At 37.0% G+C, this 24,735-nt stretch overlaps 1 protein-coding gene across 17 annotated transcripts in view; it reads right to left on the reverse strand.

Moving 5' to 3' along the window:
- The window catches only part of LTBP1 (latent transforming growth factor beta binding protein 1), a 203,607-nt gene that overhangs the window by 110,033 nt on the left and 68,839 nt on the right, over positions 1 to 24,735 (reverse strand). For 14 of the 17 annotated variants that reach the window (XM_074579857.1, XM_074579856.1, XM_074579855.1 and 11 more), the window contains 2 exons: positions 3,847 to 4,071; positions 151 to 428 (listed from right to left, as the gene is read on the reverse strand). In XM_074579857.1, the coding sequence (XP_074435958.1) occupies positions 151 to 428; positions 3,847 to 4,071 (503 nt within the window). The remainder of the gene's footprint in view (positions 1 to 150; positions 429 to 3,846; positions 4,072 to 24,735) is intronic. The other 3 variants (XM_074579851.1, XM_074579862.1, XM_074579861.1) reach the window with 1 other exon arrangement.

Below are 24,735 nucleotides of genomic sequence, written 5' to 3' on the forward strand. Positions count from 1 at the left end.
TGTAAAAATTTTACATTCCCAAAAGAATTTTCTTTTGGAAAAGAATGTCAAATGTGTTCTCTCCCAGCGACTGGTGGAAACATTTTTTCATTCTTTTGTAATATTGTTTTAAAGCTACCTATCTCAAAAGCCTCAGCAAACATTTCTTACCTGTGTCCCGATAGTCTCCTGGAAGCAGCGCCCAAGCTGAGTTTTAACTGAAACAGGAAACATATGAGGAATGGGTTGTTGATTTGTGTAAGTAGTATGTCCTTTCTGGGTCTTCTGATATGGAAGACCTTGGTAAGAGACCTGTGGATGTCCTGGCTGAGGTACTTTTGCTTTTTGTCCTGTTGATGTGCTGTCAATTCTTGAAACTTGATGGATCTGAACTGATGCTTCAGGGGGATGTTTCACATGGATATTCACTATGTTAGGAGGGAACTTCACTAAAATAATTGAAGGAAAAACACATAAGAAAAATGGGTAATAAAATTTGTCAAAAACGGTATCTTAGGCACCTCTAAGACATTTCTTTTTTGTACATTAGAATTTTTACAGAGTGCCTTAAAGTGACTGTAATATAAATGAAGCCCAAACTTGGGGGTTAGAGGGAAGGCTGAAAGAATGCATTTCTCATTAACAAGAAAATGAAAACTCCTCACCCAGAAAAGAAGGACATTATAGGATTGTAAAGACTGCTACATAAACATGGATGTCCAAATTGGCTGGTGTGACATTAATATTTGTGGTTATACTGTGTAATAAGAATCCCATTCAAAGTTCCAAAATTCAAACTCCACTGGGTTATTTTTGGATATATAGTAAGCTTTATTTTCTTTTTCAGATCCATCATCTTTCTCTGGAACACAGAAAAAGCTTCAGTTTTCATCCCTTTACCTTTATATACCTGCCAAGTCCCTAGTTTGCCCCTGCAACGGTTGCCAGCATCTCAACCATCTAAAACCACCACTCCCACCCCTGAACTTTGAGTTCAGAATTTGGCAGATAAAGAGAGAGGAAAGGTTTTTCAGATACTTCCGTTTTTAAACACAGTTGTAGTATTAAGTCTGGGTATATAGATTGAGACCCTCCAGTCAACGTAATGTGCACAGAACTGGTTTTGAGCCTCAAGCTTCTTTTCATTGAAATACAAAATGTCCTTTAAACATGTAACTCCAATTATTGGGGGGGAGAAGGAGAGGTGTATGAAAACTTTTATAGTTTGTAAGCTGCATAAAAAAGTTAGCATTTACTGGGTCTGGCTGGGTCTCTCTGGTCAGCAAGTATTACAGTCCCCTCCCGGCCAGACAATCCATTAGATAGAACACCCCTTCCAAACATCAAGAACCAAGAAATATCATTTGACATACTTTCTCTATAACACATACTGGATTGTTGAGTCTTATGAATTGTCTCCTTGCCTCCAGGAGGCCAGACTGTTCTTTGGAACTCAATTAGGCATTTTCAGTTCTTATTTACAATTTCAACCTTACAGCTCCATTTCCCAGGAAGTATATTCCATTTATTTTATCTGCTTTAAAATTATATTATTTTATAGAAATTACTTTTGGTTTTTCACATTATTTTAATTTTCAGTATTAATTGGTCTCACATAGGAATTCCTAAAAAAAAACAAACTTATTTTTACTCTGCGCTGCATTCTTTCATTGCAGACAGAAACATCAGGAATAAAGTCAGCAAAATATGGCTGTGGGGCCTAAATGGCTTTTCAGATCCTGCCTGCAGCAGAAAACAACCTTCAAGCAAAATTTATGGTACATGGGTTCTGTTACGGGTAAACCCACAAAGAAAAGATTCAGTGTTACAAGAAGTAAAGCAGTAAGGCCCTTCTCAGGCTATTACACTGGTTTTGCAGGGCAAGACAAGACAGCATAGTCTGGCTGTAAAAATAACAAAACTCACCCCAACTTACTATCATACATTTTTATGTATGAAGAGGGATCCCTTGAACTACTTTTCTCCAGCTGATAAATCTAAAGAATATATTAGGCCTCAAAAGAAATTAATAGATCTACTTTAATCTGTCAATCCACTTAGAGATGTCCAGATGCTGAAAACATCAAATTTAGGCTGGTTCCTCCCATGTAGCATTATCACCACAATCCTCTCCAGGTCCTGGATTACTGCCTAGGTGTGCTGATTAATTTTTATTTCTGCCAGCCATTTCAGGATGAATTGTTTTATTCCTTCCTTGAAAGAAACAAAACACTCCTCTCTCTACAATCCAACATCCTCTTTTGGGCACGGAAAGAGAAGAAAAGGCATTGAGACTGCTGATGGTTCTGATGAGGACTTGAGGGTCAGGAAAAAAAATATTCAAGAGGTCAGACTCTTTAGCAGTGAGAAACTCACTGTGTGTTTTAAGAGAGCAACTCCAAATCTGAAAAACAACTATGTCTTCATTTTTTTTTTTATGGTCCACCACATTGTCTAAAATAATTTGATGCGGAATTAAGTAGTCACAGAAATAAATTTCTGCTCTACAAAATGTTTAGGTAATTATCTTCTCTAATTCACACACTCCTCCACGCTTCATCTTTAAGAGTTAGAAAAGTTCTGAACAGCTTTAGGGACTAATACTCCAACATGTCAGTGGAAACTATTTCCCAATGGACTGTGTGGCAGTCCCTAGAAAACAAATCCATTGAAAAGATGGAGCAGATACTTGAAAGCATTTATAAAATATTGTGTTTCCAGAAGGATAGTGTCAACACTTCCTTCACAGCTATGTCCCCGTCTGAAAACAGAATTACTAAATTAGATTATATTTATCACAAACATATAAATACTTTTGCCTCTTTTAGCAAAGTTATTCAGGAACTAGTTGCCAACAACTGAGCCTCCTTTCCCCCATATATTTGTTTTTATTCAGAGGTAGTCATCTTGGAGAGGTAATTGTAAAATTACCCTCGATGAGATAATAATAATAATATAAAAAAAATAAAATCAATCTGGCAATTCAAAGAAACAAACAAACAAAATTCAGACTAATTCATATGCTGTGAAACTGAATTGCAGGGGTCATTCCATATGGACAGGATCTCCATATGGACAGACAAAATGCTACCAAGAGTCATAAGACACACTGGAAGAATTCAACACTTCTCTTCAAGGTCATCAGAACTTGTCACTTCACAAAAAGGCATTAGGGAACGGAAACCTGAAGCTGACAGAATTTTCTTTGACTGGGAAAAATTTGATTAACATCACAGCTTTTCTTGTTTCTGATCCGCTGCCTTCTTCACAGCATTAGCAGTAGAAGATCCTTACCATTTTTTTTGTATTATATTGTTACATGACCTGGAAAGAATCATCTGTTTATGTCAATGGTGTCATAGCCATCTTCACTACAAACTTAACTTATAAGACTCTACCAAAAGATATAACACAGATAAACATGGACTGTATTTTTAGTTTTACATTAGATACAAATTTTGTTATGTTGAAAAACATTGTCTCTTCCCTCCACTAGTAACCATAGAATCACCTGCAATTTTCTACCAATGTATTTATGCAATTTATGGACTCTGTTCAGCCACAGTCATTCTCTTTTTCAACACGTCTACAATCCTGGAAGAAGTCCCCTGCATTTTCCTTTGACTCTGCAATCTGCACTAAATGAAGTAGATTTACTTAAAAACTCTTTTCAATAGCACTGTTATTTCTTATTATTTCAGTCATTGAGCAAAATACTTTCCAGTCATTCTGGTGAGCTCACGATTCAAGTTGTAGTGTCAAGATTCAAACTACGTAAACAGATCACTATCATTACTGGTTGGATACCCAAAATTAGTTAATAAAATGAATTCCAAAGGAAAAAATATCTATCAAGAAAAAAGTTACCTTTTACACCCTGCTGTCCAGACATCGTCAGTGGTAAAGTATGAGTAGAGTGGATAATTTGTGATCCTACAGGCTTATTCACCTGTTGTGGGTGATGGTACAGTTTTGGAGTATTGGCAGCATGCACAGGGATCTGGCAAAGTTTACCAGTGTAATTAGGAGGGCACTGGCATTTATCTCTAGAACTGCACTGTCCTCCATTCATGCATGGAAGGTGGCAAATAACTGAAATGAAAACAGAAAGAAAAACTTTGTTAATGACTTTAGCTTTAGTATTATCTGACCACATATCACACAGAAGTTGAGGAAGAAAGGAACAGGCCTGGGGCCCTCTGCGCCGACATCTGAGGGATGACTATCCATCTGACATGCGCTTTTGATTGCTTTTTGGCAGAACCACTTCCCTTCCCCTCCTTGTGACCTCTGCCTGGTTCACATCATCTCTCCAGGACAAAATGTTAAGCACATTCTTCCCTTAGAAATCCCAGCTATTTTATTTCATTATGCTATTAATTAAGATGCTAAATTAATATGGTACCTGGCTGACCTCTTATTCACACTTCGGTACAGGTATTCTTATTTAGTCAGGCTCCCATTTCTGGAAATCCTTGACCACCTACACTTTCCTGAAGACTAGGGAAAACTAACTGAGAGTAGACAGTACTGGGGATAAATTTTCCATTTTTACTGTAAACCTTGGTTGGTCTCTGGAAAACCATGCCTTACCGAGTATCTAAATTTTTGCTTAACATTTATTGCTCAGATAAAAGAAGCTAATTTGAATACCCACCCATAAAGATCATAAAAATATCGAGAGATTCTACTCAAATGATTTCAGAGACAAATTCCAAACTATTAAAGTATTTTAACTCCAATATAAAGCCAAGGGTAATTACTTCTGTGCCAGCTAGTACTCACACATTTACAGCAATATAAATTATCAGATGAAACACGAAAAAGGTCAACATTGAATGAAAAATATTTCTTAACTCAGAGATACAAACAGTAATAGGCATGGTTCAGCACTTTCTAAAAATATGATGTGGGACTTTATAATCAACAATAATGTGAGTTGTCAACATTTTCAAGAACTAAATGATGTAAAAACAACAGAAAAAATACCAGAAGCTTTTGTTCAAGACAAACTAAAGTAGTCTTTCAGAAATCAGATTTTTTGAGAAATAGCATACAGTATCCATTTGTCACCTTTTAAGATAAGATTCTGACTGTAAAAATAAATAAATAAAAATCTTGACTTTAGAGTAATGATGGCATTTTGCTGGATTAGTATTGCTCAGTCTATACTGAATTACAATAAAAGTGAGAAACTGTAGATAATGCAAGGTAATTAGGAGCCTAGTGCTTACTGTTCCAAGTGATGTAATCTCTGGACAACTGCATCCTATTGCTATTATTAATACCATAAAATGTCAGCATTGGAAAAGGAACCTGTGCGTTGTGTGTTGCAAGAAGACAAAGCAGGACGTTCAGCAGCCCGAGGAATTCCAACCCAGCTGCGTAATTCACTTGGCCCAGGAAGAGTGCTCAAGAAACGGCGCAATTAGCCCAGCTCATTGCAGAGCGCCCTCAAATTGCATTGACAGGAACAGCGCTGCCCGACTGCCAGATAGGTCCACACACAAATGTAAACAGCCAGAATTGTCTTTCCACTCTGTTCTGTCTTACCTAATCTCATATTTTCATTTTGTATAAACTGACTGAAAGTACTTCAAGCTGTGGCACTGCGCTAAAAGGCCTACTTGACTTTGGAAGACTGGCCAAGCCAGCACAGGCCTCACTTTCTTGGGTCCCAATGCTGCTGGGACTTTATCTGAGCGTACAAAAGACATCCTTAAAGAATAGCTGCTACTTCTGGGCCAAATGAAGGATTTCTGACCCCAGCAGTAATTAAAGCATGAAAGCTACCCCTCTCTCTGGTACCATTGCTGCCTGAGCAGCCACAAACAAGCAAGTTTAATGCAATGGGAACAGCATACAAAGAATTTTAGGTACTTGTAAAGATCTGCCAGAGCAAGGCTGTCAGCTAAGGTGTTTTTTTCTGCAAAAGTAGTATCACACAATGAAACAATGTAGAGCAGCGTTAAGGGGACAGCAATTCGATGTTTGAAAGAATAGCGGAACAAAGGCAAACAGAAATTACCCCACTGAGGGATCCCTGGAGTGCAAGAAGCCTATCCCATAGATTTTCTTTCTGCCCTCTCTGACCTGGAGGTAACAAGGTAACATGCAAAAGACAGCTTTTAAACAATATAAATATACCCCATACTTCCACCAAAAGAAATTAATGTGTTCCAACCTCCCATTCCTATAAAGCAGTCAGCATCTGGAAGGCCACGTCGCACGGGTATCTCTACATTACAGGGCACTCTTCAGGCTTTCCTCTCCTGCAGGAGCCCACCAAGTAACAAATGGGCACATAAAGAGCTTTGCTTTCAAGCAAACCAACATTTGTGCTAAAAATACCGGGAAGGAAGACACCAATAGAAAAGAGTTCATTCATGTGCCTTTTCCTAACTGTTTGCTGTGGGTATTCACACAAATAACTTGTGCAAGTCAGTGCAAACAAATGCCACTGAAAGGTCTAATGTGAGGTAAATAATGAAGAATGTTTAATTTCTCAGTAACTACATGTAACAGAAAATAAAAATTCCAATCCACCCATATTATCACATGGTGCAAATCACTAGGTCAACTGATTTATGTACAGATATATTGATTTATAGGTCTTGAAGGTCTGGCCTAGTGTATGAGAAATGAACTTTAACTGAGAATACATTAAATCTATTCCGAGAATATAAAATTCTCTAATAAAAAAATTTAAAATTCTGAAACATACAACTATAAGTCATACTCAGACATGTAAAAACAAATAGGATGTGATTGCCAGGCTAAACTGAAAACTTGATGATCTCAAATGACAAAAATTATAAAAACTTTAAAAAAAAAAGACAAAAAAACAAACCACAAACCAAAAAATGAAGAATGAAACAAGTCGAAATAAAATATCTAATTATTTTATAAAGGCATAATAAGCGCACATATGTGCAGTAATTGTGATGTTTCCTCAGGTAGTTTATGGCCAGGAGAAAGGGCTACATTTGATTATGACACAGGTGCTGGAAATCACAGGCACGCAACTTCACCAGAGCTGGAATTATACACAGACCATTTGAGAAAAGTGAGCTGAAGGGGTGGAAGCCACCGAAAAGGCAGAGGAAGGAAATGGTACTTTTCCTTGACAAGGTTCTGGGAATCTCAGGTTAACAAAGACCAAAGAGCCCTGGGGAAAAGAGCACTTAAGATAGCAACAGGATATAAAGCCAGGGTATGTTTGAACAGCTCAACTTCTGATGAAACTTTTTTTGCTTTGTTTTGTTTTGTCATTGAGCTTAAAGAACTTAAACAAACAGAATGGCTGAACGCTGCCAGAAGCATAGGGGACACTCCTGACAAAACCCAGACCCCTATGCTCGGGGAGACCATTAGAAGATGCTGGGTTTGCACATATGTTCACGATTGACATTTAGACAAAGGGCACACTGGAGTCTGATTCTCACTGGGCTTTTGCCATTTCCTCTGAAAAGTTAAAAAAAAATTGAAAATAAAAATATCCATTATGGTGTGAAATCCTCTAGCTGCTTTAAGCCTGATAAAAATGCGGAGATAGGTCTGCACAAGACAACAAAAAATTAAGTTCACACGTGGCTATCTTACAAACAGAACAAAAAGTATTAATGGACCTAAGAAAGGCAACAAATTCTTCACTCAGATCTGCTGTACGCCAAATCTCTCAAATGTCTCTTAAAGATCAACCAACATCTGCTTGAGCAAATTTAACAATTTCTTAATATAAATGAACAGCCATCCTTTAGAAATGTAGAGACAGGTTTAAGGAATTACAAACATTTTAAGAATTCTTCTCATCCTTGGACAATTAATTGGTAATAAAAAGCTTTGATTTCTCTGGCATCCAGAGGCCTTAGTTCCCCCCAGCCTGGCACAGCTTGGTGGGTATCACTGTTCAAAATGAGCCAAGCAGAGAAGGTGCATCGAGATGCCCCCATAGGGAGTATCTGACAGGCTGAACGCACAGAAAGAGGCAAGCATTTGCAACACAAATCCCAATAAAGCTGCCATGGCTATGGGTTGGAAACACAAGAATAGGGCATGAAATCATCAACAAAAAACCTAGGAAACCACTCACGTACAGTTTGTCCATGTAATTACATCATCTAATTTATTTTCAAGATACTCAACCAACCTTGAGCAGTTCCAGATAAACTAATTTAATCAAATCCGAATGTTTTAATTTAATCAAAATAATGTGTAACAAAACAAATTCCAAGCACCTAAATCCTCCTAATCCTTAAAAAATAGCCCACGCTTACCCAAACAAGCCCTTAGGATGGATGGAAACTCCCTTTCTGTAACCAGTGTTGAAAAAAAATGAAGATGGGTTATGAAATGTTCCTCATCTGACGCTCCAAATTCCTTTTCTTTTACACCTCAGGGAACAGGCGAGTTTCTGTCTCACTTTCCCTCACCACTCTGCCTTTTCTACTTACACACTATCAACTATTCAAGTGCAAGCACTATTCAATTACATCAACAGGCTCTCCAAGGAAAACCTTAAACTGTTCGCTACGTTACAGTATTTCCACTGGATGCATCACGAATCAGCAGATTAATTTTGTCTCTGAGTACTACACAGTTATCCAGCATTACTACATGCCCCACAGCTGTTTCGGCATCTTTCATCCATGCTGTTACTAAGCACACAGGAAGTACAGGGACTAGCACGCAGTTCTACCAAACACAATTTTTCACAGGAAAGAAGAGATGGCATTCACTGAGGGGAAGAACTGCCATATGCAACGTTCTTGTAATGTAGTGCCTCTAAACACCATACATTTTAGGTAAAAGTTGAAAATCAGAGGTGCTATATATAGATCTACACAATCACTCCAAATTTTCTGTGTTCCAATTGCAGAAACTCTAACTCACAAAAGGCATAGAGGCATGAGCTACAGTAAAGAGTCTAATCCTCCAGTTTAGACTCTTCTCTACTCCCCTGATACTTTTTTTTTGCCACGTCTTTCTTGTTGTCCCCTCGATTTTCTAACTACTTCATCCTAAACAGTTTTTTCTTCAGATTCCTGATTGTAATTCAGAGGTGTTATGTAAAAAAGTTGCAATTTAAGTAACCAAATGATCAATTTCTTATTTTTTTTTTTCAAGTAAGATTAAGATAATCTTGATATTACAAACTTGTACTTAGGAAAGCAGAGGGAGAAAAGAAAAGCAGCTTTAAGTGGCCTTGATTTAATAGTACAACAGCTCTACATTCACTTCTGAATTTATCCTAATGTTTGTACTTTGACAACTTTTAGGAGAAACATTCTATTGCAACAACTAAACACAATTTTTAAAAGTAAATCTGATGGTGAGAGCTCCAGCAGTAGACGAAAAACACTTTTCTACTCACCACTGAAAATAGGAAAGTGATGCCCTGCTCATGTGAAGAGCCTGGTTACCATCCACAAATCCCTCGTTACGTACCACCGCTATTCGCTGATCCAAACAGTGAGGATGGCACAGATTTGGTTTCAGACATAAATAATCCAGTAGAAATGGCTACTCTCTGCTACTGCTGAGAGAACAGCCAGGGTATGTGACAAATGGCAGTACTGCATGGGGGATGAGCCTGCCTGTCACAGCACTTTTTAATGAAATCTATAGTACTCAAAAAGAAGGGAAAAAATGTTTTGAGGGTCTCCTCTGGTTTACTTTGTTGAATGCAATATTGCGCATAAGCAATGGCTTAAGTATAAGGCATGAACTCAGGTAGATTAATACCCTGTAATATGCTTAACAACATGAAATTATATTTTGAAAGATGCTTATAAAAGTAAGAGTGTTGCTAGAAAGGTGGGTGGAAAAACAGTGCACACTTTCTCAGTTGGGTACACCAAAAAGATACAAACAAAAAATACAATGAAAGAGTTGTCACATAGGAATCTCTCTCATAAATAGCTTCATTTGGTTGATTACTAGTTTAAGTAATTTTAGATTAGCTTACACAAATATAGATTGCCCCAAAATGGCAACAATTTAAATATGTAATATTTTAAGGAATAATTGTAAATTATTAGGAATGACAGACAATAGAACAGTACAAGTAAGGGACATACTTTGAAGAACATCTTTACTTCATAGTACATTCCTTTATTATTGGAGGCTATTTTTATCAGATTTGATGAATACCATTTGTCAACATGAACACAAAAATCTAGTTTGTTTATATACTCCCAGGATTTTGGTTCTCTTTATTCTGTGCTTCTGTAGTCATAACTATCATGAACATAATATATTCAAAGCTGTTATGCATGTTCCTTTGCATATGAACTCCCAAGTCTTAATCTTGTGAAAAAACGCAGTAACTTCGATGGATGCATTAACATTCACATTTGTTCAGTGGGAAAGAAACAAAACAACTAAAAATGTTCACAAGTAGAAAAAACCTACTTTATGCCATTCAAGGTGGTATGTTCCAGTATGCCAGACCTCTGACCAGAAAGTGATAGAACTGTATTGAATGTGGTCCTCTTATACTGTTGCCTTCGCGCTGCTTATCGGTAGACATGTAAATATTTTAACGAGGATCTTATCAAGCAAAGTTCTATTCCGAATGCTGTGCTACATTAACAGAAATCATCCTAAAAGGCTGAACAGGATACTGAGGGCACTTCAGTTGTTTCCTCTGGAAAGTAATACAGTCTGCAACACTGCAGGGAAAAATTTCAATGAAGAACCTACCTCAAATCTAATGGTACGATAAGAAAAATATGAAGCTACTAAACTGGGTTCTCAGATATTGTGTATTAACATCATCATTGACTTCATTAGAATTTGTCCTCTATATTTAAACTATTATTACCAAGGGAACTTTAACACAGTAACGCAGCCCCACTTGGGAATGGGATCATAAGTACTGCTGTTTATCCAGACAAGAAAACCAAATTATTGCTAAAATAAACAAGCTTTGTGGTGTCTGTCTGGATTGTGCACATTAAAAAAAAAAAAACAAAAAAAAAAACACAAAACCAAACAACAAAAAAACCCCCAAAAAACCCACAAAACCACAACACTAGGGATAAATGCAGAATGATGATATCTCTCAGGAATTATATATAATCACTTATTATTAACATCTCCCCCTCCCACAAAACAATATTAATGCTAAACTGCATTGCAGGGGTCATTTTGTTGGTTTGCAGTTGAGTGCACATGACATTTCAAGACTGTTAACATTTAAGATGTAAGCAAACATCAGAGGCCAAGGGTGAATTCAAGTCATAAGGAATTCTAGAAGAAGAGAATGAATCACATTCAAGCAACAACTGCCTTTACTCCCCACTAACCCAACTGCAACCACATTCAACACTGTCAAGACGACCACAGCAGCAGCAGGTTGCCTCTAAAAATCCCAGAGTAAGGAGATCTGTGTACACACCACATAAAAATGTATGCATCTTCCTTTTATATAAAGGTTCTTCTTTATCCAGAAACTATCAACAAGGATACATGAGTCTTTGAATGATCTTTTTGCTGCAAAGTGCACCCTCAACTTCTAAACATTATGAGAATACGGGCGTTTTACGGAGAAGATAAACTCTCCTAGAAATGCATCCCTCATTGTATTACATTATGACAGAACAGATGAAATACCCATATTTTAGCGTGAGGAATCCAGCCAGAGCAATTAAGGAAAAGAGTTTTAGCCTCCACCTCCTGCCGATGGTGTAACACAGCATTTGTTTGCCAGTTTCCAAGGACATGCTGTAAAAATGATATGCCTGGGCCCTTTCTGAGATAGACTAAATTTTGTTGAGGATGAAATTCTCATTTCGTCTACTTTAAAGGCTCAGTAATGTAACCAGAAGGCTATTTAGAGATATCTCTTAGACTGAAATTGATAAATATTTTTGAAATCTAGTTTTTGTTGACCCAACATGGACCTAAATTTTTAAAGAAGAGGAAAGAACATTGTATCCTTCTCAAAGCATGAGATTTTGGCTCCTTTTTGGCTTTTTGGCTCCTTTATTTAAGATCGCTATCTTGAATTTAACAGCTCTTTTGTACTAGATCTACTTTGTCCTAGATCTACTTTGTACCTACATCTAGTTTGAAACAATCTCGAACGAGTAGTTCTAGTTACTAACATTCCAGAAAGTTGTCAGGCATTTCTGTATGATGCGTGTGTTGCACAGATTGTTTCCACACAAAAAGCAAATAGTTATTGAATCCTTCTGCTTTTATTCTATCAACAGTAATGATTTTATAAATGTATCTGTCATATGTTATCTCCTACACCACTACTGGGCTTCTTCTAATATGATATTTAATGCCTACCCTGGAATATTTTTCTGTGAATTCTTTGGCTATCCTTACCAACCTTCTATATTTAATAACTTTAAATTTATACTTATCACTACTTTCTTCCCTTCCATTTGTCATCAGTGATCCCTCCGTGTCCCACTCATCATTACAAACTCAGGTTGGTGTCTTCCTTCTTCCTTGCTAAATCATAGCTGAACACTTCCAAAAGTAATTCCAATCTTTTCACACTTTTCCATATTTTTTTTTTCTCCTAATCAATTCTACTTTTAATTTTTGCTTGTCAAAGAATCCTTACTGAAGAAAAATCATATACGAAGACTTAAAGAAAAATACAGGTAGCTTTGTGGGTTGGACTCAAAGCAGTGCTTACAGCTTGAATCTAGTCTCACAACTGAACTCAGCGGAGTTGAGAATCACTGAGTAGAAGAGCAAGTAGTAGTCACTAAAGCCAACTGGACAGGCATGATTTTACACTTTAAAATATGCTGCCAAGAACCCTGGGGAATTGCTCTTGCTCTAGAAGAATTCTTCCTCTCAACAGAAAAATAAATGAATAAATTCCCAAACAGCCTTTTCTTTCTGTCATTCTCTCTACTCCATGAAATGCCACAATGCACATATTAAAAATTAAAAAAAAAAAAAAAAAAAAGAAAAAAAGAAAAAAGAAAAAAAGACATTGCACTAAGGAAGCTTAATAGCTGTCCTCATACCTACGGCTATTTGATGATTCATCAATTCGTTATTTTAAAGTTGCTGCATGCTTATATTTGTGAAGAAAAACCTTACAGACATACTATGTGCCTGTTGTAGCCATAACTGTTTTCAGGCTGCATTCATACCATTTTATAAAATAAGTTTTCAACACTTTTTCATAGACAAACATGCATTTTCTTTACAGTACAGACATTGACAACATAGTTCCCGAACCAGAAACTACAGCAGTTTGGTTTGGGTTTTTTTTTTTTAAATTCTATTACAGATCTAGAATAATACATTTAAAATAAACAGAAAGGAAAAACACAAAAAGGAAAAGCCCACTGTTAGAATGCAGTCTAGCTATTCTCTTCACGTTTTCACTGTTGTTCTCACAAATTTTGGGAGATCTATCGCTTTAAATGAAATTGTACTTCACTGGTTCTTCTCAAACTCCTCCAGGTACCACTAGCAGCATGAAGCTTTAACAAATCATGTAATACCTTAAAGCCTAACTGGAGGAATGTCTACTTAATGCAGTGGTACATGGCAGTTACCAAGGAAGGCAAATAGAAGAAAGCATCACAAAATCAGATCACCTACATCTTCAGGTGTTTTACATTTTCATATTTCCCAATGGCAAACTTTCAAGTTAAAATTCATTCTTTAATTTAGCTGTTAAGTACAGGCTCAGGTTCTGGGATGATCATTATCTCCACAAGCAAGTGAGCTTTATGTGAGCTGCTGAAAGGCTGTCCGGTGATTAGCATCACTTAATGCTACTGTCAACTCACTGTACATAAGGTGCAGTAAGTGTAACAAAGTGTAACACTAGAAAAGAACTGTCTACTTATGAAGAAAGGGGAGGGATGCTGTCTTCACTGGGGATGGAAAGCTGTGAGATCCCATCCAAGGAAAAACAGGGTCAATTAGGTATTGCCTTAGTTCTCCATGTCTGTATTAGAGCGAGTTGAACAAATTTCTAAGTCTCCAATGCCTGTAATGTAAGTTTCAACATGCATCTCATATGTAGATGCTGATATTTAAGCTGCCTCATTCTACATGTTTGTCCCACTATGTCTCAGTTTTTCATTATAAAAGCATACCAATGGTAGGGTATCAGTCATTCTTTAACGGAGGCTACATTGTCAGCTATGGGAGATCCTCAGACCAAAAACTGGGGAGCAGGTTCCGATCATGAAGAACAAGGCTGCAATACATTTTACAGAAATATACATTTGTTGAGTGAGCATCACGATCAGCAAGAAATCCGGAATTAACATGCGCAAGATAATTTCACTGTACCACTCATATGCTTTCCTCGGTTTTAAACTCAGTACTTTAAAACATCTCAGGAAGAAAAGTTAAATGTTGGCAACTTGAAGATTTGTACACAAAGTCAACCAAGAGACATCAAATATGTCCCCAGGTATTTCACCCATCCCTCAGTGTGGGTCCAAAGGGCATGGAGTCTCATAGGACCTGTATCACATCCTTCCAAGCTCACATGATAAGCCAGCTATCTTGAGACACATCAAATGCAACTGCAGGCCTATGTGTAGGGGACTGAAATAAGCAACAGCTGCCAAAAAAACCAACGTTAAATTGTTACAGTGTGGAATGAATAGGAGGGCTGAAGAACAGTATTAGAATATTCACATGCTATCAGAAAAATAAAAGGCATGCTCTGTCATGGAAAATGGCCTAAAGCTGTGGTTACTCAATATAAAAAGGGTATAGCAAAAATTACCGTAGTTGAGACATGATCGACAGGAGGATTCTGGCTCGCTAGCAGGCATGATACTCACAATCACTCTGTACTAAATCTGTTTCTAATATTCTCAATATCTGTGATGATTCAGACACTATTTTTAGAGGCAAAGGGACAGACGAAGTGTTAAGGGATGACTCACTCCTACCCTGATCATATTTGGTGAATCCATTGATTTTATTAGAGCTGAGCCTGATATACTGAGTATAACAAGAGTTAAGCCTAAAACAGGTATACTAAGGAAAAAAAACCTGTTTGCTGTTTATAGAATCAATGCATTACAAGTGGCCAGTGTCAGACCTTCAATAATGATGCTAACACAAACAGAAAAGCTATTTCAGGTATTTCTTCAGATTTCTACAGTGTGTTGATATTAATTTTCCTTTTTGTGCAAGACACAGGAAACTGAAATAAAATCTCGAGGGAAGGCTGGGTTTGAAAGTGTAGCAAGTTAGCAACACTTTTTTTTAAACCATCATTCTTAAAACAATTTCCTGCAGAATACAACACATAAAAGGTTGCAAAATAGTATGTTGCAGTATAACAACTTTATAGGTATCATTTTAAGCAGCCCTGAATAACTAACTGTCACTGCTGAAGTGGGAACATTGAGATCAAGATGCCCGGTGTATGATGAAAACAAACCCCTCCTATGTTCCCACTGCTTTTAAGGCTCTTACTCCTCTGAACAGCATACATGTGCCTGAGCATGTACAATACTAACATGCATTAGTTAATGTTGTAACGTATCTGTTTGCAAACAGACAGAGCAACAATTCAACAGAAGGACAGACGACAATGAACAACAAGCATCTTTATTGCTACAGGATCTTTCCAGGCTGTACTCTTCCCTTCTGGTGTCAGCTGAGCAGCCTTACCCACCTTTAAGAATTACAGGATTAATGAGTAACTCGACCATAATGACACTAAGCTGTTATTGCTCATGCACTGTTCATGCATGTAGTCACTGAACTGATCCTCTGCTCTAACACCATTCTCCAATTCAGCTATTTCCAAAATAACATACTAGACTCTTGCATGGAGTAAAAAAGTAGTAACACCTAGTAGTGTAAGGCAGAAAAAAGAGCTGCGCTTAGATATCAAACTACTTGGTTACCATCAGACAAAATGGCAAAATGTCCTGAGAAACATTTAAGTGATGTGGTCACGCCTCTGTTATGCAAAGGCTCTGAAGACCACAGAAGTAGCAAAGCTGACGCTGGCAAGGGACCATCAGCATCTTTACCATTTCTGACAACTGAATAATAAATATTTAAGCTGAGATTCATCCCATTTAACCTTTTATGCCTCTTGAGCCATCTAAGTTAGGAGCATTATTACCTGAGGTTTCCCACTCTGTCAGTGAAGAGAGGCTCACCCATCAGGCCATTCAGACCATCTGTAGGCCAACCTGCCATAAAGGTGTCTTCCGTCACCGACTACCAGGCTCCTGACTCGGGCACCTCAGTAAGAGTTGGCGAGTGGGATGAATCCCCAACCTTAGATCCAACGGGTCTACAAGCACTGACCCACTGCATCCCGTAGCGCAAGACATCCTCCAATAACAAAACTATGTTTAGAATAGAAAAAGAAAAGCCACAAAAACTGTAGTCATTACAAAAGTGTTCATCATTTCCAAGCATCAGGAGAATGCCCTCTGATTACTGTAACATTACCACAGTGCTCATTTTTGAGTGAAAAAGTTTACAAGAAGAATAAAGTAGGAGTAGGCTCTTTCAAGTGGATACTCATTAACATACAAATAATAGCTCGTAATCCAGACCTTCCTGGACTAGTTTAAAAACATAAGCTGTCTAAGATTTTCTGGCACTCACTACATCACAAGAAATTGGAAAGTTTTCTAGGGAGTCGACCTTAAGGAGGTGACACAATATGAGAATATTGGGAAGAATATTATTCAGAGTTTGAGTAATAAATTAGGTCATAGGAGACCAGTAAAAAGCAAGAGACTAAAATTCTGGAGTTCTGAAGAAGGGAAGGAGCAGAGGCAGTGCTAATGAGCAGAAAGGATAAAGGTTACTCGGCAGAGAATGCACACTTGGAAATCCATTGAAAAACACACAACTTACACTTCTCATTGTGGTTCTTTTAACAACACAAAATAGCTGTATAAATTGTCGCACAAGCTGAGTAAACCTAAAATACAGCCAGCACTCTGACTGGTCATGTCCAGTTCCAAGCAATTAAACCGCGCACCCAACTGCCCTGAGCTGTGTACAACCCCCTTGACCAAGCTTCACACCTCAGCGTTGTACCTGACCCTGTGCGCTGAAGTGTGTGCAAGTACAAAAAAAGTTCCTTTACCTCCATTGTCCCAATAGGCATTCTTGCACCTACGTAACTTCCAATTACATGAAAAAGATATTCTAGCGCTTACATACATAGCATCTAACATAACAGGCTGAACTTAATATAATCAAACAGTAAGTAAAAGAGAAACGACACATACTAACTTCAGGAAGCTAACATTACAGCTTATGTTATAAATCTGATCTCCTTTGGTTCTCTACATCAGCAGTCTCCAAAGAATAGTGTGCTCACCCCAGGGGGTGAGCAAGACAATCTACTGGGATGCTGGAAAAAAATATGTTTTGTACTGTTAATAAATAAAATAAATTAAATTAATAAAAAAATAAATAAAAATCATCAATTTTTCAAAATAGAGCCATCTTTATCTCATGCATTTTTAATTTATATTTTGTGTATGCTTTATAATGTATGTATATATGATATATACAGTAGTACAGGTATATACTTTATAAATAAACAAACATATACTGGGGGGGCATGCTCAAAAATTTTTTACTGACAGGGATGTGCAATCAAAAAAAGTTTGGAGACCACTGCCCTATACAATCTATGGATAGAAGGAGTCCTTCTCAAAGAAGAGTCAGAGAACTTGTGTTCCTAAATTTTGATATGAAAAGTTGCTGAAAGTTCCCCTAGACTTGAGGTATCCAAGTATTGTCAAATATACAAATTTTACTTCATAGCTCAGCTTAACATCTTTAAACTAAATGGAAAACACAACCAACATGACAAATTAACAAAGTATTTGGCTGAATAAAACAAAGATGAGATAAAATACTCTCTGTGACTGGGTTTCTTAAAACTCAACCCTCTTACTGTGCAAGCAGCAAACATCCAATTTTCCTTCTATTCATTGACTGGCATCCCTTAGACTTTGTAAGAGGTTTGTAAAAAGAAGTTTAAAATTCCCATGGACTTCAATTTGATTCACATTTGTAAATCCCTGGTTCAAAGTTCACAGTTCCCTTTTAACAGTTTATATTTTTTATGGATAGATAAAAATCTTAAAGAATTATGTGAAATATGTGCCTAATGAAGATATAGTTCGTGTTCCAAAGGAAAGATTCAGAAGTCTGTGCGTCTACATTACAAAACAGGCCTCTTGATTGCAGTGATGCTCAAATCTGAGAACTAATTATAGGTGGAATGAATAGGTGAAAGTTATACAGGCTACACTGTGCAGAGGCAGGGGAATTATCTGGAGCAAAATACACCAAAAAAAAAGAATAGATGGCAGAGAGAGGCTTGAACAGGGAAAGATTGCATCAGTAGAGCAGTGAGAGCTGCTTGCTTCCTTCTGATTGTGTTGCGTCCAAAAGGACACATTAAATACAAACCCATTTGCTACGAAATCTATCCATGATAAAAGCTATATTTTAACCAGTAAAGAAATTTGTCAGACTCTTCTGTGCTTGCATAATTCAAAGGCAATTTTCTTCTTTTTTAAGCCAAAGTTGGCATATACTTGATCTTCAGTGAGGTATGTGCAAAGACATTTGGTTTAGCAATAACAAAATTATAGCTGTACAAGGTAGTGTGTTTATTTGAATATGCAACAATGTAATCATTCAAGCAAATACACTCTTAGTTCTCTTTTTACAGTACTTTAAGTCAGATGTACATAAACTAATCCTTATATATTAAAACCATATACAGTAAAATAAAGCATTATGCATTTTAGCTTTGTGTTCTGTTTTGCTTTAACTTTGAGGGAAACATACTCCATGTGTTTCTGAATGGCTGCAGGTGTGGATTTTGTACCATTTCCATTTGTGGTTTTTCCTATGACTGCACATACAAAAACTGTGTTCGCTATAATATACAGTTTGGTGAGTGCTTTGAGAGCAGATGGACTTTTGCTTTGCAGTGATGGTCTGAAGTCCTTAAGGTGAGCAAGGGAGTGGAAATGAGTTGCTAATAGGCCTGTCTAAATTCAACTTCATTGAAATCATCTGGCTGAACAATGTATTTTCTTTAAATTAGCATCTGGCCTCCGTTAGAATCAGAGGGAAAGATGTCAAATTTGAATAATTATTTTAAGATTATGAAGAAAGAGCTCACAGATGCTGCAAGCTGTATGGTAGAAACCAGAACTATTTGTTGATGACAAGTACTGATAAATACATGGGAGAAAGAAAGCATTCCTTCTGAACAGATGTGGATATCAACAACAACAACAAAATCCTTAAGATATAATTTTTCTTTGTAATTTGACTATAGTGGCCAAAAAATGAAAATGCATTAAAAACCTGAGTGCTGCTCAGACTACAGAGTGGTACGTTTACATTACAGAGTAGAATTTTAGTCCACTAGTGGTTCAGATTAGGAAAGCCTACACTGCACTACCTGGATGGCAAGTACATGATTTCATTATCCCGTCTGCTCAAATTTACTTTACAGAACAGAGGGAGGCTGGAAAAAAGGAATATCTATTAAACTGATGCTCATGATAAGTGGTTCTTTCGAAACTGTTTTCCATTGGCTTTTCAGGCTGGGAAATACCTTTTTCCTAATAGCTTCTATAAGGCAGAGGGTGTAAACAATTCACAAGATAGTTCCACCATTGGTTGTCTGTCTTTGTATATTAGACACTCAGACAAGCGTTTGAGGAAAAATACTTGGCCTTCATTTTGCTACAGCTGTTACAGTGCTGCTGCATGAATAAGTATTTTGAGCATGGTCATCATTCATACAGATTAAATTTCAATTTACCAGCTAAAACAGTGAATAAACTCTAATGTCCTGATCCTTTTCTTTTTTTTTTTTTTTTTTATTTTGAGAGAGAGTGAGACACTGACAGATTGGCAAACTTGCTTGATTACTGTTGCAGAAAGTTCAAAAAGTTGATCTTTTAACCAAGTTGTCCGAGAATTCTGAAGTTTTCAAGTGTCTGCCAGTGTCTGTTAGAAAAAAAATAAAATATTTCATCTGGCAGCAAAAAGAGCATAAAACAATAAAGCCTGACAGAGCGGAAATGGTAATTACTGCAGGGACAGTAGAAACAAAACTTTTACCAAATAAGGCTACAAGGTAGCCACTATAGAGAGAGTAAAAGGACTAAACTGATAATATTGGGGGAATAGCAAGGTTCTTACATCGCAGCTACTTCAGAAAAGGATGATACTATGGCAAGTTCAAGCACAAAACCCAAGGATATTTCAAAGTAACACTTCAGTCATACCCACAGAGAATACACTACTAAAACCAGACCATGAATTATCGTATGCTGTTCTTGAGCTAAGCAGTTATTCCAGAAATAAGCTTCTCATCAATTAGGTTGTCTGATGGAACATAATCAAGTTGAAAACCAAAGCATTTAAAACAATCAATTCTCCTCAGTTATGCTACCAAAAGGAATTCAAAAATCTCTGCATGACATTAATTATCAATTATTTTAAATCCTCCAATTTGAGAAGCTACATCTGCTAAGTCTCAGTTCAAGCCACAGGAATAGTGTCCTGCTGGGGCACAGGTTACATAGATCCACCACGGGTCACCTACCCAGGCTGACACCATTCACCAAGTAGTAAACAACACTTCATCATAGGGAAGAAAGCACCTCTTCTAATCTGTTGCCATTCTATCAGCTCTTACTAAACCCAGTACAACAAAACAAAGAAGAAAATACAATGGGTAGAAAACTGAACAGCGTACACCTCACAAGTTGCCAGAAGAGTCTGTAAATTCTCACAAACATACACAAATACTTCTACAAGCTGTTGGTCTTTTAGTCTGCCTTCCCTGGCACACAAGCCTTTATATGTCAAACTTGCCCTCCAATCTTATTTAAAATAAAAGCCTTTTCACACCAAACAGTATTGACAAGTCTTCCTCAAATGTCATAGTCTTGCAGTACCTCTTAATGTAGTAGGACATATGCAGCATGTATCATACCGAACAAAGAAACAACAACTTTATTACATAGCAAATGGCAGCAAGAAAACACCATTCACTGCTATTGGATTTCCTGTCATACAAAAAACACAGATAAAAATGGGCTGGCTTGCTTACAGGTCATTGCCATTTTTAATCAACACCATGACACCACATCACCAAGTTATGTCCGACAGATCCTATTACCCTGTTAACATGGGGCCAGAGACAAATGGACCTTTTAGAGATGAGAAGAGAAAAAAGTAGTATGGATAAACATCTTCCCGTTCTCTTCTAGTCTCTCAAGGAAGATTGGCTCACATGCGCTGCAGGCCATGACAAACACATCTGACATCATTCTCAACCTCACAACAATTCCCTACAAAGAGCAGTGACGCTGTAGGAGAAACACTTTAACTTGCACTCAAATTCAATGAAACAAGACATATAGGGCGCCTAAAAATCCGCCCTTTTTCTAAGGGAAAGCACACAACAAAATATTCCATCAGCCCAGTAAAGGCCTAAGTAAACTATAGTTGTACACAGTAAAGCCAGGAGGAGGAAGGACAACCGTGCAGACTGTATGAAAAGGGACCAGAAGAAAAGGTGAAGGGAATGTTAGAAGAAGAGGTACTGATGAGCTTAAAAGGGTGACATAAAGGGGAGTAGCAGAGCAATAATTCTATCACCACCTCTGCCGCAATCGTCTCCTATGGTCTTGGGAAAAAATTCCTAAACTCCCCCTGGTCTGCACCTGCAGAACGCTGCTATTTCCCTGTTTGACACAGATACTGCCAAATGCTCAGACACAAAATTTCTACAGAAAGATATGCACTTCCACTGAACATCATGCAACTCTCTTTAACTTCTCATTTGTAACAGTTTGAATGAAACTGCTTTAAATGAGATGCAGGGCTGCAAATGAACAGCGAATATAAACTTAAGTATTAAATGACTGCTTCCTTTACTAAGTTCTGTCATTCCTGTGCAACAAACATGCTGGGGATCCTGTGCAAAAAAATAGAATATAAATCTACAATTAAATACATATGCAGAATAGGGGAAAAAATTAAAGAGCATGAAGAACTTTATTTTGGGCATTTCCTAATTCCTTTCTGCTTCATTTTACAGTTACAAATTAGTCATTGTCCTCCTACTCCTTACAGAGAGAAAATTTATTTCAAAAATAGGTATTTTGGAACGTGGAATAATTTTGAGGAGAAACAGAACACATCACTGAGTAATGTCAACAGCAAATGAGACAGAAACCTCATATGTTATTCTATATGCATCCTTTCCTACGCACATATATCGACCCCGTTTTACAAGCCTCTGTAGATATATCAAGACTGAAATACCATACAAACTGCACATGCATCAATCCAATAGAATAATGAGAATCATCTATTCAGCAGAAGTTTCCGCTCAGATTAAACGCTTTCATTCTCCAAGCCAATGAAATATTGAAGGTTGGTTAGTTTAACTGTGCAATATATCCCATTCACAAAACGAAACGGCAAAAAATTCCAAAGTTTCACTGAAGCAGACTGGCAATCAAGGAGATCCCTCCTTTTAAATACCAAGCTTTCATCACCTTCAACTGAAATGCTAGAGCTCTTCATGAGAACAGCCAAAATCTCGGCTACCTGAACAGCTACATTTCCCCCAATCTGTTTCTTGTTGTGGGTTTTTGTTTTTAATGGCTTATCCATATCTTATAAAATTCTCAGGAAACAGGATTTGTTCCTTGCCTGGACTCACTGCTACCAAGTTTCAGCTGAAATGACAAACCGAGCAATTTCAAGAATCTGAAATTACCCATGGAAAAACTTGAGTAGCTTTAGTTACAGGCACTACAACTTATTCTGAAAATAAAAACTGTTCACAAAGTTCAGCACGAAGTGTAGAACATAAATACAAAACTTTACTCTGGCTCATTATTAAGAACAAAACAAAGTGATGGCTAACTGCAATCTGTCATCAGAGAATCTAAATTCAATCTCGGATACTAGAATGCTGCTCCTGCTACAGAAATGCACTTACATCTAACAACCTAAAGCAGTTTCCTAATTTCTCCACTCATAGTAGGTATCTATTATTAGTAACAGGAGTTAGTTCTCCAAATAGGGCATCTGAATTTATCTTTTCTGGTTTTAGGAAGAACAAATACTTTAAAATGCCATTTAAAAAAATGCCATAATGGAAAAAGTGCAGTTCATTGCTTTAAGTATGTATTTTCTGACATGACATTCTGTTTCATAGTTGCACGTTTAAAATGTCAAATGATCAGAATAAGAATTTCCAGGCATTTTGGATAAACAGTAAGTAAACAAGTTTCGAACAGGGACTTGAAAGCAAAAAGCACAAGTAAAACATAATACAGATGTTAAAAATATAACAAAAACAAATGATGTCAGAAGACCCAAATTACTTCTGCTTTATGTATCAGGAGACATCTCTATCAGGACAAGCCTAAGCTAATGAGAGGTGCTACTTAGAGAACAGATATAGAAGTTATTTCAATAGCATATATTTTAAACCCTGACTCAAATGCTCCTGAAAATCTGCAATCAGTAGAACTCAATCTACAGGTGTAGGATCTCTCCCCTCTGGCTATTAAGAAGTTAAGTTCACTCAGTGTTTTTATTTTTAACTGGAGAGCCTTGAAGTCACAGTTTAGACTTTCTTATTCCTCTTCTGTAAAAATGATGATAGTTAGAGCTGCAGTGAATGCTTTCGGTCTTTCAAAGGTAATAGGGAAGATAGCTAGCTACAGGCAGGTTAAAAATCCCTATACGTGTGTAGCAACTTGTTTTTATACATTTTTAAACATAACACTCCCTTATCTTTCCATCAAATACAATTATAGGCCACTTTTGTTGAATATTTCTAGCAGCCTATTGTACACAGTGCATCACGAGCTGCATGGCCTGAGGCCAGGAAGGAAGGTGTGGAACACGTCTTCACAGGTCGATTTCCACTCTCCAAGTTTTCAAGTATTTGAGAGAAGGTCATGTTACAGCACAGATTTACATAGCAGACAAATTACATGACTGCCCGTTCTCAGCATTTCATAATTTCAATAAAAAATTAGGTCAAATGAAAGGAGGGGAGAATAACCCTATCCTTTCACAGTAGTCAGAAAATTAAACAAAAAACTTATTTAGCTGTGATTCTAGCCAAAAGATTGGTAAACCAAACACAAGTTTAAAGTATTTGATTAACCATTCCTTTAAAAAAATCCTTTTCTTTTTAAAATATCTCAGAACAACCATAAAGAAACCCAGAATGTGCTGTATTGCTCTTTTAAAACACTGATGTTATTATCATTCGTCCAAAACATATATATTTTTACAAACATGCATATTATCAAGAAATGTGTTGTTAATTTCAAGAGCTTTCACCCACAGTCTGATAGTCTAGTAGGAGTGTTAAGAGAGGGAACTGCTCTTTGTATTGTCTGTCCAGAAGAAAAGAAAAATAATTTGGAATAGCTTTTTTCCCCTCCTCAGAGCCTGAAATACAGTGCACTTTAAAAAGGGCAGTATTGGCCAGTCTCAGCACTGCCTGACATTATGTTTATAGTAGACAGAGACTAAAATTACAATGTTCATATCTGGCATTCTTTGAGTACAAATTGGCAAGATAATTAATTTAAAAAGTTTTTTTAGAAAATGGTACTATGATATTTTCAGGATAACAATAAAACACTTTCCAAGAGCAGTTAAGGATATCATAAAGCAAAACAACAAATTTCAAAGTGTTTAGGTATGTATCCATATATTTGTATTTTTCTTAGC

This window comes from Larus michahellis, chromosome 3 (assembly GCF_964199755.1).
Source record: "Larus michahellis chromosome 3, bLarMic1.1, whole genome shotgun sequence".
Taxonomy (NCBI): Eukaryota; Metazoa; Chordata; class Aves; order Charadriiformes; family Laridae; genus Larus; species Larus michahellis.